At 41.6% G+C, this 14,947-nt stretch overlaps 1 protein-coding gene across 3 annotated transcripts in view; it reads left to right on the forward strand.

Annotated features, from left to right (window-relative positions):
* arid5b (AT-rich interaction domain 5B) overlaps positions 1–14,470 on the forward strand; it is an 85,935-nt gene extending 71,465 nt beyond the window's left edge. For all 3 annotated transcript variants that reach the window (XM_026915042.3, XM_053238600.1, XM_053238601.1), the window contains 2 exons: positions 8,104–8,299; positions 10,875–14,470. In XM_026915042.3, coding sequence (XP_026770843.1) covers positions 8,104–8,299; positions 10,875–13,010 — 2,332 coding nt within the window. In that variant the 3' untranslated portion in view covers positions 13,011–14,470. The remainder of the gene's footprint in view (positions 1–8,103; positions 8,300–10,874) is intronic.
* Positions 14,471–14,947: the final 477 nt, after the last annotated feature.

Genomic DNA, 14,947 nt, shown 5'->3' on the forward strand with positions numbered 1-14,947 from the left:
GATGAAATTTACCTAATGGAAAGGAGTCTGGTTGGCACGCTGGGTGTTTGAAGCTGACAAATCCTAATTAAATCCCTGATTGATCTAATTATTTTATCGTTGCAGTTTGCACGGAGATTTACAGGCTCATTTGCCCTAGTAAGATGCCATCACATCTATTGTTTCACTAGACAAAAGTGCCTGATTTATAGCAGCAGCCCGAGTTTGACTAATTACGTCAGGCATGATTCTCAATATAGATAATGTTGTGCTGTGTGTTTTTCCTCGGCGTGCAGAAGAGTAACGGCCGTGCCAATCATCAGTGTAAATCTGTAGACTCAGCTGTTTGCAGGCTGCGAGCTCCATCAAGGTGTCGTCTAGGTTTGTGTAGCAGCTGTAATGGATTTCCTTATTCACCCTGCCCAAGGATGTGTGACTGACCCATATTAAACATTTACAAAGGTTAGCCTTTGCTTTCATAGGTGCGCTGCCTCGCGCTCAGGTTCCTCGGCTATTTATAAAGCGCATGAGATGAGAAAGGTAGGCTCTTTTCAAGGCTTTGTCTGGAACAAGGATTTTTTTTCTCCTTCATTAGCAACTGCAGTATTGATGTAGTTTCATATTCATCTGAGATCTTGTTTATGCTTATTTATCACTTTGAATTATTCTCAGAGAGACAGAAAGAGAGAGGGAAAGCAGGAGAGAGGCCCGTGTTTGTTTTGGGCTGAGGGAACCAGTACATTCAAAGGAACTAAGCTGGAAAAAAAGGCAAAAGCCTCGTCTTTAAATCATTGCTAAAGAATCTGGCCCTCATTTGGACGGTGTCCGAGCAGTGAAATATTTTGCTGCTGAGAATTTCTGAAAGTGTAGGGCGTACAGTACAAGAACTCAGTGCTTGTTATGAATTATTTGCCAGGCAGCATAATTGAAGTTGGCTTTTGGAAGTTAATGAGTTTGGACCTTAAGGGAGAGAATGAGGTAATTTTAGGTCTGAAAGCCAGGAACGACAAAAAGGCCAGCCTTGGCATTCCTTCATCAGCCTGTTTAACTGTGTGAATGTAGATTAGTACAAGGGTCAACTTTCTTACAAAACCTTTCAGGCATCCAGCAGAGCTTATTGAACAATGTCTGTTTCCACACACATACACAAACACACACTCAGAGTGAGTGCAGCATTTTCTCTCATCTGTCTCTCCTATTAATTGAAACATGCTGCTCTGCTTCCCCCCCACAAGAACACTAATTTTGACTGAGTGAGAAATTCGACAGCTTGATTTGACCCAAAATGTCGCTCTTGGGATCTTTCTCTCTTTATAACGAAGCATCCCCAAACTCTGCTGCATTACCTCGGGCTTGGCACTCAACTCCTCTCTCCATTACATTTAATCACAGTCCTCCAGCTGTTTGTTTAGCTTTCATTTAGCATCCGAGGAAAACCTGCTACATTGCCGTCCCTCCCTCACGGCATGATTTACAAGCTGTGGCATTTTAGTAGCCGGTCATTACAGCCTCTTTTGCGTGGAAGTTTGAACTCGATCGGATGACTTCTTTATTATGCAGTCGTGTCTGATCCCAAGCATATTTCCCCTCTCGGAGCCAAAGGCCCACAATGAGATGGATGGGAAAATAAAATTGTTGGTGTCACATCCATTTGTCTCAGATATTATTGTAGCGGGACTTAGAGCGCAGCAGGGAGAGCGAGAAGAAGTTCTTTCACTCGCTCACTGCCGTTGTGTGAGTCTGAAAGACAGTGATGCTGAAAATAGGTTTGATTAGCTTGGGATGTGGAGTTATAATATTTTATTCTCCTTCCTGAGGTGCTGTCAGTGCTGGAAAGTGTGCCATCTTGTGCCCATGGGTTAGAATCACAGCATCAGGATGAGTGAGGCATTGCAGTAAGAGTAAAAAGGCTGGCATTGAGTCAGACTGTATTTGCTCTTTTATTTATTTCCATTAGGACAGAAAAGGAAGAAATTATATGCTCAGAGACTCAGGCAATGCTAGCAGTTCAATTACGGATACTGATGAGTGTATTTTTTCCTAATAGTCAGATTTTTAATTACAATCTATGAATTGTAATTATCTTTGTTACAGTTGTATTCCTTCTCCTACAGGTGTGAGTTTATGCAATGTTTTTGATAAATTTGCTGTTGATGCTAAATATTTGTTTGTTACTGTGGCAACATCCAATATTTTTTATCCTTAGATATGATTACATAATGGTTCAGATAAAGCCATCGTGCAGTATTGATTGTGGGAGCTTGCACTAACAGCAGAGATGTTGTTTCCAATAATATTGTGAAATGCTAGTAACTTAAGTCCGCGGAGCTTTGCTGTAATGCAGAGATGTGAAACACAGCTTCTGTCCTGAACGGCTCCCCCACCCATCACATTTTCAAAAACATAGGCTAGTAGTAAATAAAAAATGGCATGAAAACAGACAATAAAACTTGCCATCATTATTTTATGGGTCTGTGTGGATTTTTGAACAGGGCCATTTTTGATGCCGGCACTTCTTGGGCTGAATTTAGGCAGGCGTGGGCTTCCCCTTTTTGAATCTGATCTCAAGTGTACTATCTCTGTCTGTTAACTGGCACTATTGAGGTTTTTCACTTCTGCCAAGCCCATGTGCTTTTGGCTGGCGTTCGTAAATAAGTACAGGAGGATTGTAGGTGGACGCTTACACAGGAAGAACAGCACTGAACTAAACTCAGCACTGCTTCTGAACCAACCAAACACCAAGGTCACCTGCCGTCTCAGTACCCATGGCTATTAATAAGTACTGATGGTTGATTTGTGAATGATTCTTTTTAAAACAAACTTTTAATTGAGTTAAGGGAATTGAAAAAAATCACACTAAAATATATATATATATATATATGTTCATGATATTTTATGCATCTGACAAGGCTGTATGTCTTCACTTTTCTATCACCTGACATGCATTGTCTTTGTCACATGCTTCAGTCGCAGAATGCTAACTGGTTGTATTGTATTATTTATTATTGGTAGTGTATTGTTATACAGAATGAAATACTTGGTTAACCACATACTGTAGGTCACTGTAGCCAAGCACCCCTAGTAAGGCTCAATTACCACATTGGCTTATTTGCTGTTAACAAATGGCTTAGGTGGATTTTTTATTTATTTATTTATTTTACTTTTGTAGAATAAAGAACAACAGCACCACCAATAGTCTTAAGTAATAATACTCAGAATGGTATGAAGTAGAGGCTGGGGCTAATTTCTTTCCAGCCCAAACTATAAATTCATGGAGTAGCAATGACAGCATGTCAAGTGATTGCACTTGGTTAAAAGTCTAATTGTGCTTTGTCCACTGTTATCAGCAGTGATTGCGAAGACACACATGAAATACAGTCGTGGATGTATTTACAGTTGTGAATGCGATGGATTACTTTCCCATTTGGAGGAGAAATTAGAAATAAATAGACTAAGCAAACAAAGTACAAATTACATGAATGAACAAACTACGGAAGCATAAGTTTTGTGTGGTCTGAACAAAAGATCTGGCAAAATGCCAAAAAATCTAAATAAATGAGTTTGTTGAATGGAACTGAATCCCTAAAGTCATACTGAACATGTCTATGCTCACACTCGCTCTTTCTCAATGGCCTCCTTGTTTCAGAGAGGCCTTTGGAGGCTTTTGGGGACGCCTCGGCTCAGGGACAAGAAAGCAGGGGCTGTAAACAGCAGCAGAGACAGTGAGGGTAAATGTGCCACTTTGTGTAATTATTGTGTTCCTTAAGCGTGATTATTTCGAAAAGAGCCTAGATTGCTTGCTATGGAAATGAGAGTTATGTAAGAGGCCAGATTAGAGGCCACCAGGAGATATGCTGCAACAGAATCTTATTACTCACTCGGCAACACTCCCAGTGGAGATGGGCACACACACACATACACACACATACACACACTTGTTCATGGTTTTCTGCCATCTCTGTGGCAATGCCCTCATCTGTCAGTGTTATGAAGAGGCCTTTATTCTCCCCACAGTTCCACAGTAATTACATGTTGAATTAATGATGGAGAACTGTTTTGTACAAATCATTCCCTTTGCAGGATTAATTCAATTTGGACAAATTCACGTAGTCAAACTAATCATTCAAAGGCCATGAATATATTTATTTGCGTTTATAATATGCGTGTGTACCCGATTTGCTTGTCTAATTAGATGTATTCATACGTAGACTCAAATTGCTCTTCTGGTCACACTGATTTATTTACCCTTGTGGGTACTTTCACTGCCTAATAAATAGCCTCTAAGCTTGAGAGCATGAATTTTCCTGTTACGATATTGCATTGATTACAGAATGGGACTTTGTATATGGTATATGATAATATACTGTATGTTCAGATGAGATGTTTTCCATATGGTCATGCTCATACATTTACCCAATTGAAGGAGGAAATTATTTATATGAATGGGCATGTCTGCTGCATTTTTGCTACCCAATGATCATTAGTGACTACAGACTGCAAGGCTTTGCTCAGGCTGACCTTATTAAAGCCCTGTTTAATCAGCACTAACTCAATATCTAAGCCAAAACATTCCTGTCCTTCGCCTCTTAAACCTGAGTGTATTCTTTTCACAAAGGAGGAGATTGAGGAACCCAGATAAGCTGTTGCACATTAGAAAAGCTGTCTTGCTTAAATAAGCATCACAGCACAGGAGCAGCTGCTTGGCCCAGGTTGTAGGAACACCTGAGTCTGACCTGAGGCAGCGCTGCACGTTTATCTGGCCTGAAGATGAACCTGGCCAGACGGAGTGTCCAAATTGAAGGACCTAAAATAACTTAGCGCAGTGTGATTACAGATGGTTTCTCGGCTGCAGTCGACCTTCATCTTCTGTTATCATTTTTATTAAAGCCATGCCCTCCACTATACTAAGAATTCTTCAGCTGTCATGCTCATTTCTAGTGGAGAAGTCTGATTATAGAGGTAGGGGAAAGGAAAATAAAGGAAATCTCCAGGGCCTGTTTCAATACAGAAGGGAGTTCTGCAGCATCAGAGGGCTTTTATTGAAGTAGCAGGCCGATTGTAATGGACTGACAAGCGTAGGCTGATGTAAAAGACTCACTCAGCATGTCTTCCCCTGTCCAAACACTGCTAGCAGGCCCTGGCATCACCATTAGGTTAAGCTCATGCTCAGAGATGTAATCAGTCACTCTGGATATGATGGAGGTTGTTGAAAGCATGGGGAGGAGAAGGAGGAGGAATACCTGTTGCTCAGGCTGTTGTTCAGGAAAGTAAAAGAAATACTTTTTTCCAAGATATTTTTTATTCCTCCAAAGGAAATTCACATTAGGACCATTATTTCTCTGAAATGGATTCCTGCAGCCTGCTTTGTGATAGAAAGGAGCCCTTTTCCGAAAATCCGCAAACTATTTATTATTTATTTTATTGTGGCCAGTTTGATTAAAGGGCCTGCTAATTTCATCCATATTTCTCATTTCTATTGTGTTGTGCCTTTTTCCTTGCATGTTCTTTCATTTCCTCCTTCACTTTTCTTCTCTCACTCCCTCATTCTTATAAAGAAAGGTTTAATTGCAGAGTTCCTGTTCTTGGCATGATGCCAGTTACTACCTTTATCAAATGTAGCTGTCTAGCTGCCAATGAAAGCTCAGAGAAAAACAAGAAAATTTCAAAGATTGAACCATGTCAGCGTCTTAAAAATATTTTTCTTTCTCTAAGGGAAACATGCCATGGCCTAACTTGTAAGTGAAAGATCTTCTTTCTTATTTATTTTCGGTAACATGATAAAGGAAGGGAACTGTAACATGGAATAGCCATATATGGCCAAGTGGAAGACTGGTGGTGAGGAAATTTATTCGGAATTTATTCGCAGACTTCACAGCAGGGACCTTTTTCATTCTTATCTCAAAAGTCAAACATAAAAAAGTACCCATATATAAATACACAAATGAAGCAGTGACATCTGATATCAATTATTCCCTGGACCCTTAAAACAGGGGAATATAAGGTCAACACATACCTAATTTTAGCCGTTTTACACAAACTAAAATGGGCCATCATAAGACGTGCTTATGGCTTGGGGAGTGCACACAGGGAGCTGGGGGCATGGGAGGGGGTATGGAAGATTTCAGAGGATTAGCTGCAAACAAGATAAGTCATTGTGCGCATTATTATACCCTTATTATATAAACATGAACTGAAACATTACAGTGGGAATCAGGTATTTGGCAGCTGCTCGCTATTTTGATTTGACCACGTGGAGCGAGCCGTTTTCCAGTTTTAGCAGCTGTAACATGTTTAAACTCTTTTGGTAATGGGATCTGAAGATTAATGTTCCCTCTGGGCTCCTGCTTAGCTCTGCCGCTGGCCAGCAGCCAAACCCCCAGCCAGCATAGTTCTTCTACATGCCTCCCCTATACAGACCCTGCCTGAGCATGCTCAGTATGGCCCTGCTCCAGCTCCGAGAGGCCTGGACGGCCCGCTGTTGAGTAAACACCCGGCCGAGCAAAATAGCGGAAACGAATTCCTCTGGAGGTGCCTTGCAGATTTTATTAAACAGCAAAAAGAAATAAGAGATAAAGGGAACGGGCAAACGATCACAGAAGACGGGGGAAAGAAGAGATTCAAAATAATTAAGACAGAGAGTGCTCACATATTTAGTGCATCTTTGGTTCTGTTGGCTCCTCTTGTGCATTCCTAGTTCACGACATGTAAAATGCATTTTAATGATGGTGTCATAAGGGTGGATATTTGTAATGCTGCATGCTTCTGACCATTCCCAACTGCTCTCATTAAATATACTAAACCACATTATTAAAACTTCAAACCACATGAGCAGAGTGGCAGATTACAGCACGATATATCACCCCATCCAATTACCAGACCGTTTATCAAGCTTCTCCATCAGCAGAAATCAGAGTAAAGCAGCAGCCTGAGACTCCTTGTGTTAAATTCATGTTCAGCCAAAGAGCAATAAGTCATTCAGCAGCATTTGTAACATTAGTCATGCTTGTATCGTGTCTGTTTGGGTTTAGCTGGATTAAGCAGGCCATGTGACATCACCTGCAACCAGAAAGCTTTTAATTAGGATTGCGTGTGTTATCTCCCATTTGGCCTGCATGCTTCATTTGAAAGTATCTAAAAGAGCTCAGAGAGCACACACAAATCTAGCCAACATCAGCACAGCATGCTCAAATTACATATCAACAACGTCATATGCAGCTCGTTTGCTAATTGAGAAGTGTGCAAAGGATTGGTCTTGTGTTATCAGCTAAATACACATGCAAAAACACACACAAAAAAACATTCAAATGAGCAAAATAGCACATATTGTCGTTTCACATTTCATGTGTTTACCGCAATTAATATGCAATTTCGGGTGTTTTTACCAAAAAAGTGCGAATTACAGGGTGGAGTCAAGGCAAATAGACTAATTTAGGATCCATTATGTGAATTACTAATACTGAAAGTTACTTTGGAAATGGTGATTGCATGATCAATCAAGTTTGTCAAGCTTATGCTTTGCTATATCAAAATGATCAGAAAGTTTAATGATGACTTAATATAGTGGCAATGTTGGTTTTGGATTATATATGAACCACAGGTTCATACCTTGGAAGCCAACGATAATTAAACAAAGCTTTTCTCTCACAAGTACGTTATGAACAGAACTCTTTCGTTCTGTACTTATTTTATTTTGAACAGGTTTTCAGTGCATCCCACTCTTTAACTGGTGTTATACAGGACACACAGTTATGCTCATGTGCATTGGTTTATTTCCAGTTTGACCCTTGTGGGAGTCACTTGTCACGGGTATCAAGAACAAAAAGTCACATACAAAAACCTAATTTACATACTGTTTTTACCCCTACTTTGTGCGTGATCTAATTAACACAATCATTCTTTGTAAATCACCCATTTTGCACACACTATTTATCCCATTGCACCTGCAAATTAGCATGAGTTATTTGGGTTCTTACTAAATCAGCATCTAAATGTTCATCCACCTTTGCTGCTGTAGAAAGATTGAGTTGTTTATTGTTAGTAAAAGAGAAGAAGAAGGAAAGAATGCAAAGCAGTCAGTGGGATATTTAAACTGGAGTTGAACTCTGTCACTTTCCCTCTCTGCAGGCTAATTTTGCCCTATGAGAGATATACGAAAGGAGAGGAGGACAAGCCACTACCCCCCATCAAGCCCCGAAAGCAAGAGGCCAGTACCCAGGAGGGGGGCACCAAGTCAAAGGTGCCATCCACAAAGCGCCACAAAGATGAACAAAATCCAAAGGGCTGGAATGAAAAGGATGCCTCGGCTAAAGTCCCCGAGCCGGTCAGTCACCAATTCTTTCATTTAACCCAGAGCTTCTCAAAAGCAACACTTTCCTTTATACAACATGGCAGAAGAAATGGGGGAAAAACATGACCAGGCACTTCTGGCCGACTGCCGTTTGTCTCTTTAACAAATAAGTTGTCAAAGGCCTGTAAGAATCGCTCTGTCAGGAGCATCTGGTTTTAACATAATTATTTAAGCTGAATTGGAGGAAATGAGTGCTGTGCTACAGCATGGTAAATCAAAATGGTATTTCCCTGCCTCACTGACTCCAGACCAATTTTTATGCTTTGCCTGATTCAGTTATATTCTCTGTGTGAACATGTGCTGGACTGGAAAACACTAGGCTTTCTCTCTCGCCTGCTCTCAGCCTCACAAATCAAGTGAAGGAGAAAAGATCATGTCCATAATGCTGTTATTGACAAGACCTATTGTGCTGAGAGCAACACTAAAGGGAGGTCTGGGCTGGAAATTCTTGCTAGCAGATCTGATTGGCCACTGCTTGCCAAGTGAATTGATGCCATATTTGAGTTCTTGTGTAAACTGTAGGCTTATATTATCCCTGAAAACCAATAAATCCATTGTAATTTGCAAATGTTAAAAAAAAAATGGGCAAAAAAATGTGGGAGTGAGAGACACTCTGTAAGGGGAATAAAAATTGTGTTGCTATTTTCACACGGATAACAAAATGATTACAGAGGGGATGAAAGAGCTGTTTGAATTTTTCTCTTGAAGTGTCATATTTCGACACATTTCAGAGCTGCTACACGGCACATATTCATTTCTGCTGTGCATGAAATGAGTAATCGGCTGTGGTGTGGAAACAAAGAGAGCTGTTGTAGGGGCTGACTGCTTTTCCAGTGGCATGCCTAGCTCATCTGTCTGGAATGTTGTGTAATTTAAAAGCCCTCTCCAGATAATTGATTGTGCATTGTACAAGGGATGAAATGGAATTCCGTGTTTGAGGCAGAGCCAGCTCAAAAGGCTGGAGAAGGAGAAAAAAAAAATTAATATTTCAACCAGAGTTACACATCTAAAATGCAGCAGAAATTCTAAGAGGCAGATGCTGGGATTTGTCTCTTGGCTCAAATGCCATTTGAATACAAATATAGGCATGCTGCTTTGGTAAGAATCAGAACATTGTCTGTTAATTCAGTACTTCCTCCATCACCAAAGACAGTCAGGGATTTTGATTGAAACATACCCTGCCAAAAGGCAGTCACACCCCATTAGGACTGTGTAATCTTGGCTGTTAGTCGCTAGCCTCTAAGACCCCCATTCGACAGTGTATTAAGTGCATGTCAGAACATAGCCTCCAGGGCAAGAGACTCAATGATCCTGCAGGTCACGGTTTCTCAACATTGCAAAGCTCAATACACTCACCGTCCACTTTATTAGGAACTCTGGTACACCTACACATTCATACAATTGTCCAATCATGTGGCAGCAGAGCAATGCATAAAATCAGTTAATTAGTTAATGTTCACATCAAACATCAGAATAGAGAAAAAATGTGATCTCAGTAACTTTTAACTTTTACCATGGCATGGTTGTTGCCACAAGATGGGGTGATTTGAGTATTTCAGGAACTGCTGATCTCCTGGGATTTTCACACACAACTCTAGACTCTTTAGTCTCTAGAGTTTACACAGAATGGTAAACACTTACCCAAAAAGACTGAGTGCTGTATTACAAGCAAAAGATCCTTTAACAGAGTATTAGTTAAGGGGTGTGCACACTTATGCAACCACGTCATTGTAAGTTTTTTCTTCTTTTTTTCCCTAAATCATTTATGTTTTTTTTTTTTCACTTGAATTTTGTTGGTTGCTATATCACAATAAGGTGGAAAAGATCTGACATGATTTATATTGGTTTTATTTTTCACATCACAGAAACCTACAATTTTAACAAGGGTGTGTAAGGTGATAAATTGATGAGCCAGCACTTCACCTGACTGAAGTCAAGCATTTATGCCTTTTTCCCACTGACACTGGAAAGGAATGGTAGGGTGGGGCTTGTGTTTTAGCATGTGTGTGCTCCTTTAGAAATGTTAGCCTGGGGAAAACATCTGACATTATAGCACTGCCATTGGATCTGAAAGTCAGCAGCAGATCTGTTATGTCACTTACATGGCCCTGAATAGATTTGTTATTTTCTCCTCAAAATAAGAGGATTTTGTGATTGATTTGGTCCAGCAGGGCCTGTGAACCCCTTTTGCGAGTGATTGAGGGGAATCATCTAGGGGTTAGTATAGCGTTGTCAATGTTATTAAGCCTAGGATCTGTTGTAGATTATATTAGACCATCAACTAGCTTTCAATAATTCATAAAACTCATGTTATTGCAAGGGGTTTGATGCTGTCCATTTGTAACTTGGTGTGTTATTTGTGATACTGCACACAGAAGCCAAATGTGCTGAACTCATTTTTCCTGGAAGGGCTTCGTCCAAGAGATCGTTTGTAAGTTTTGATGGTGGCATTTGCGTTAAGTGCACAGAGTAGCTGGAGCATGTGCTACTGTATTACCCAGATCAATACTAATTGTACCTTTGTCTCCATCCGTTTTTATGTCTATAGGATGCAGAGGACATAAAGGACGAGGAGCAGCTTCAGGAAGAAGTGATGGTGAAGCAAGAGGCACAGCAGTCCCAGGTTTCAGCCAAGATAGATGGCGAGGCAAAGAGTCCCACCACAGAAGATGGGGACGTGCAGCTGATTCTCAAGGAGGAGGAGAAGAAACCAGTGCTCAAGAAATCCTGGGATGGTGGTCCACATGAAGCAATCAAACATGCATCACTTCCACAGGATGGCATGCCACTCAAATCTGAGGACTCTGAGGTGTTTCCCATTGCTGCATCTATGCCACTACGGCATTCCCACCCCCTTCCCAACTGTTACACACAGGACCAGTGGCAGCATGCGACAGCAGAATACAAGGCACCTCCATACACCCTGGGAAAGACAGAACAGGCTGGCGTAAAAGAAAGCCAGAATCATGTAGGAATGGTGCTGCCCACCTTGAAGCAAAGACCTCTGCACCCCCTTTCAGTGCCGGAGATCCCAACAGAGAGGGCTGAACTCCCCACCAAGGAGGAGAGCTTCTGCTACAATCCACTATTGTATCCTAGGGGCAACCCCGGGATTATGTCCCCCCTAGCTAAGAAGAAGATGCTGTCACAAGTAAGCGGCACTGGCTTGGCCAATAATTACCCCTATGGTCCACCTCCCCCATTAGTCAACAAAAAGGCATCAAGCAGTAGTATAGAAGAAACAGCTTCTGAGCAACAGGGACCCCAGGTCCCTTCCTCTACAGGTGAGGCAAGTGTTGTGATCAAGCGTCCATCTGTCATCCAGCATGCTCAGAGTTTCAAGCCTCGCAGCAGTGAGGACAGAAGACCTGCTCTTGAAACCTCTCACAGAGAGGTGTGTGGAGAGAGGGAACTATACTCATCTGAACAACCCCAACGTCAGCCTCTGCACCAGCCACAGCCCAGCCCTACAGGAGAGCCCTACATTGTGAGAACCAATCTTCATTCCAGTGTGGAGAAATCCAGTGAGGTACCTCGCCCTGGGCAGGTGCCAAGTTTCCTGGGTGATTTCTGCTCCTCACCACACCTGCACAGCCTCTACCGACAGACAGAGCACCATCTAAGCAAAGAACAGCTAAGCAAGTACCTAAATAGAGAGGCTTACCCACGGGACTGTGAAACTGCACATGGTTTCCCTCAGAGTCAGCATCCTGACGGTGGAAGTCTAACTTACTCACCCCGTCTGAATCAGAAAGAAAAAGGCCCTCCTAGTGAAAAGGTGACAGAGGAGCAACCAACAGATCTGAGCCTCCCAAAACCCTCTTCACACAAATTGCCCCACTCCACCTCATCTCTGTGCAGCCTCTCACATTCCATGATGCAGCAGGACATTAAAAACACTCCTCTTTTTCAGGCAGGTAGCAGTCAAAGTTCAAGCCTGGACTATCACCCCAGAGCCTGTCGTGTTCCTCCTATGACTGTGTCTACTCCAAAAAAGGTGGTTGAACCCCAGCTCAAAGCACACAGTGGCCGAGGAGAAGAGACAGTTAGCTACAAGATAGATGAACTGGCTCGGCCTATCCTAAGCACCAAAAGTAGCCCACAAAATGTTGGTGCAGCACGGCCACTTAAACGGAATCTAGAGGAGTTGGAGAATGGACCCACAGAGAAGAAGATTCGGGCTGTGACCCCAATGCACTGCTCCACACCTAGAGATATCCCAGTGAAAGTGCGGACCCCAGAGCCTGACAATGAATCCATGAAGCCGGCTGAGCCGGCACACGGGGTGCACATCAACAGCTACGCTGCCGAGGGACACAAGTTCCCAATGCACTCCTCCATCTTCCCAGGACTGTATCCTGGGGCATTTGTATCTCAGGTTCAGGAAATGTGTGACAGCCTGGGCCCTCATGCCCCCCCTGGATATTCGCATCCACTGCAGTACTTGAAGAACCAGGCTGTCATTTCACCACTCATGCCCCAGTTCGCCATCCATTCCATAATGATGCAGAGACAGTTCTTGGCCCAGGCGGCCAATCCAGCCCACCTGTACAGGCACCCAATGGGGACTTCATACGGAGACATTCTCCATCATGGCCTTTACCCCATAACAGCCCTCAATCCCCAGCCAGCTTTCAGTCCTTCACAGCTCTCCTCAGTTCATCCTAGCACCAAACTCTCTTAGAAAGAACCATACATTCCGCTAGCTGGAGTGGCCTTGCCCACACTCCTGACTTAAACCCAAATGGTCCCTATTCCCAATAAGCATGGCTATGCCATCGACTACACAGCTAGCGGCATTAGATGCTTTTATTTTAGGAGCAGTGTTTCTGTTATTTGTCCTTTTGCCACTCAAGTTTATGATTTGCACATTTCTTTGAACATGGGCCAGCTGAGCTGATTGTGTCTTGTTCTCACAGCGCTGTTTGCAGGTATCAGTTGTCTAGTTTGAATAATGTTGCTTTGGCAAGGGTATGTACCGATGAAAGAGCAGGAACTCTCACTGAAGATCTGAGCGTCCAGTGGATCTAAACAAGTGACAAATCAGTGCAATCACAGTAATGCTATTTCAATCAATCTGTAGAACTCTGATGTGAAACACTATTCATGACAAAATTTACAGGAGAAGCTGCCTGGTGAACTATTGTATGTTTGCATATTAATCCTTACTGTGCATCTTTTTTTATGTATCTGTGTGGTAGCTTAGTGTTTCAAGCCTGCAGGGGTTAAACTACTAAGATCTAAATATTGCTCCATTTACAAGAATCACAAGAGATCTGAACAGTGCGGTTGGTTGTATTACACAGCTACATGTAAATAAAATTAACTAAGCTTTCCTGGAAAGAATCTTAACCTTTGACAATAAAATGTGAGTTAGGTTTCACACGCTTTTCTGACCACCTATCCGCTGGCATCCCCTTGAGTTCTTCTCACATTTAGCAAAGTTCCCAACCATTTGCCAGGGCAAAGTGGAATGTGTTTGTCAAATGTAGGACCGAGGTGCTTGTACATAACCTTAGCTAACTGAAAACACTTTGTATTATATTAACTGGCTATGGTAATTTCTGACTGCGCTGAACCACAAGTTCTAAAATGGGATCGGATCACTTTGCTCAAGACGGGATGAAGCTTCAGGACTACTTTGGTGTCAGAAAGTGGCTTTTGTCTTTGCAGACACACTTGTGATCACAGTTTACTCAGAGCAATTATTTTCAAGAGTTTTACCAGAGATTTACCAGGCTACACTCGGGGATGTGGGGGTGGTGTGGGGGAGTTTTAGGAGCACTTACTGAAGCACACACAAAAGGCCCCTGCTGAAAGATGTATAGCAGTGGATGTCAAAATTAGCTTAAAATATTCTGCAAAGAAGTGTTATGGCAGTGATCAGTTCTTAAAAGCTGTGTAAAATGTGTAACACCAAAAAAGGTTGTCATTTAAAAAAGTTACAATTTCTTTGCACAAAGAATTTTGGAAAAGTACCAATACAATTTGAAAGTGACACAATCTTCTTAGGGTTTTTGTTTCTTTCTGTATTAGTAGGGAAATTAAAAGTTCAAGAAATGTATTTACTCCAGCTGTTTGGAGTAGCACTCAAGGTTGCTATGTAACATTTTTAATGAGAAATAAACCATTTTATAAGTTGAAGATGTCTACACTTTATCTAATTATGTACTGCATCCTTAATGAACATGGTGTAATTTTCAAGCACAATTGCAATCAAGTTGCCTGAAAAACAGCAGAGGATTGTTTTGCCTTGCCTTTTATTTGTACGTAGGCCCTGATTTACTAAGATCCCAAACAATGCACTCTAATTTGCGTGTGCAATGGCATAAATTGTGCACTCAAAAAGTTTATTGCACTGTTACAATGAATAATTAGAAAACTATGTATAATAGTGTTTTGTATGTGCTTTTTGTTCCTGAAAGATGCAGCAAAAACTCTCAGAGATTCTCAGAAGAATAAATTTGAATCAGTTTCAAAAAAACAATATCAAAGCAAAATAAAATAGCGGATGTTCTTTTCTTAAGATACATGTGATTAAAATCCTGTTCTCAGGCTCTGTTTATATTAAATTAACTTTAATGAAACCTTGCTGCAATAATATTAAAAGCCATAATTTTA

The sequence above is a fragment of the Pangasianodon hypophthalmus genome, chromosome 12, assembly GCF_027358585.1.
Source record: "Pangasianodon hypophthalmus isolate fPanHyp1 chromosome 12, fPanHyp1.pri, whole genome shotgun sequence".
NCBI classification, from domain to species: domain Eukaryota; kingdom Metazoa; phylum Chordata; class Actinopteri; order Siluriformes; family Pangasiidae; genus Pangasianodon; species Pangasianodon hypophthalmus.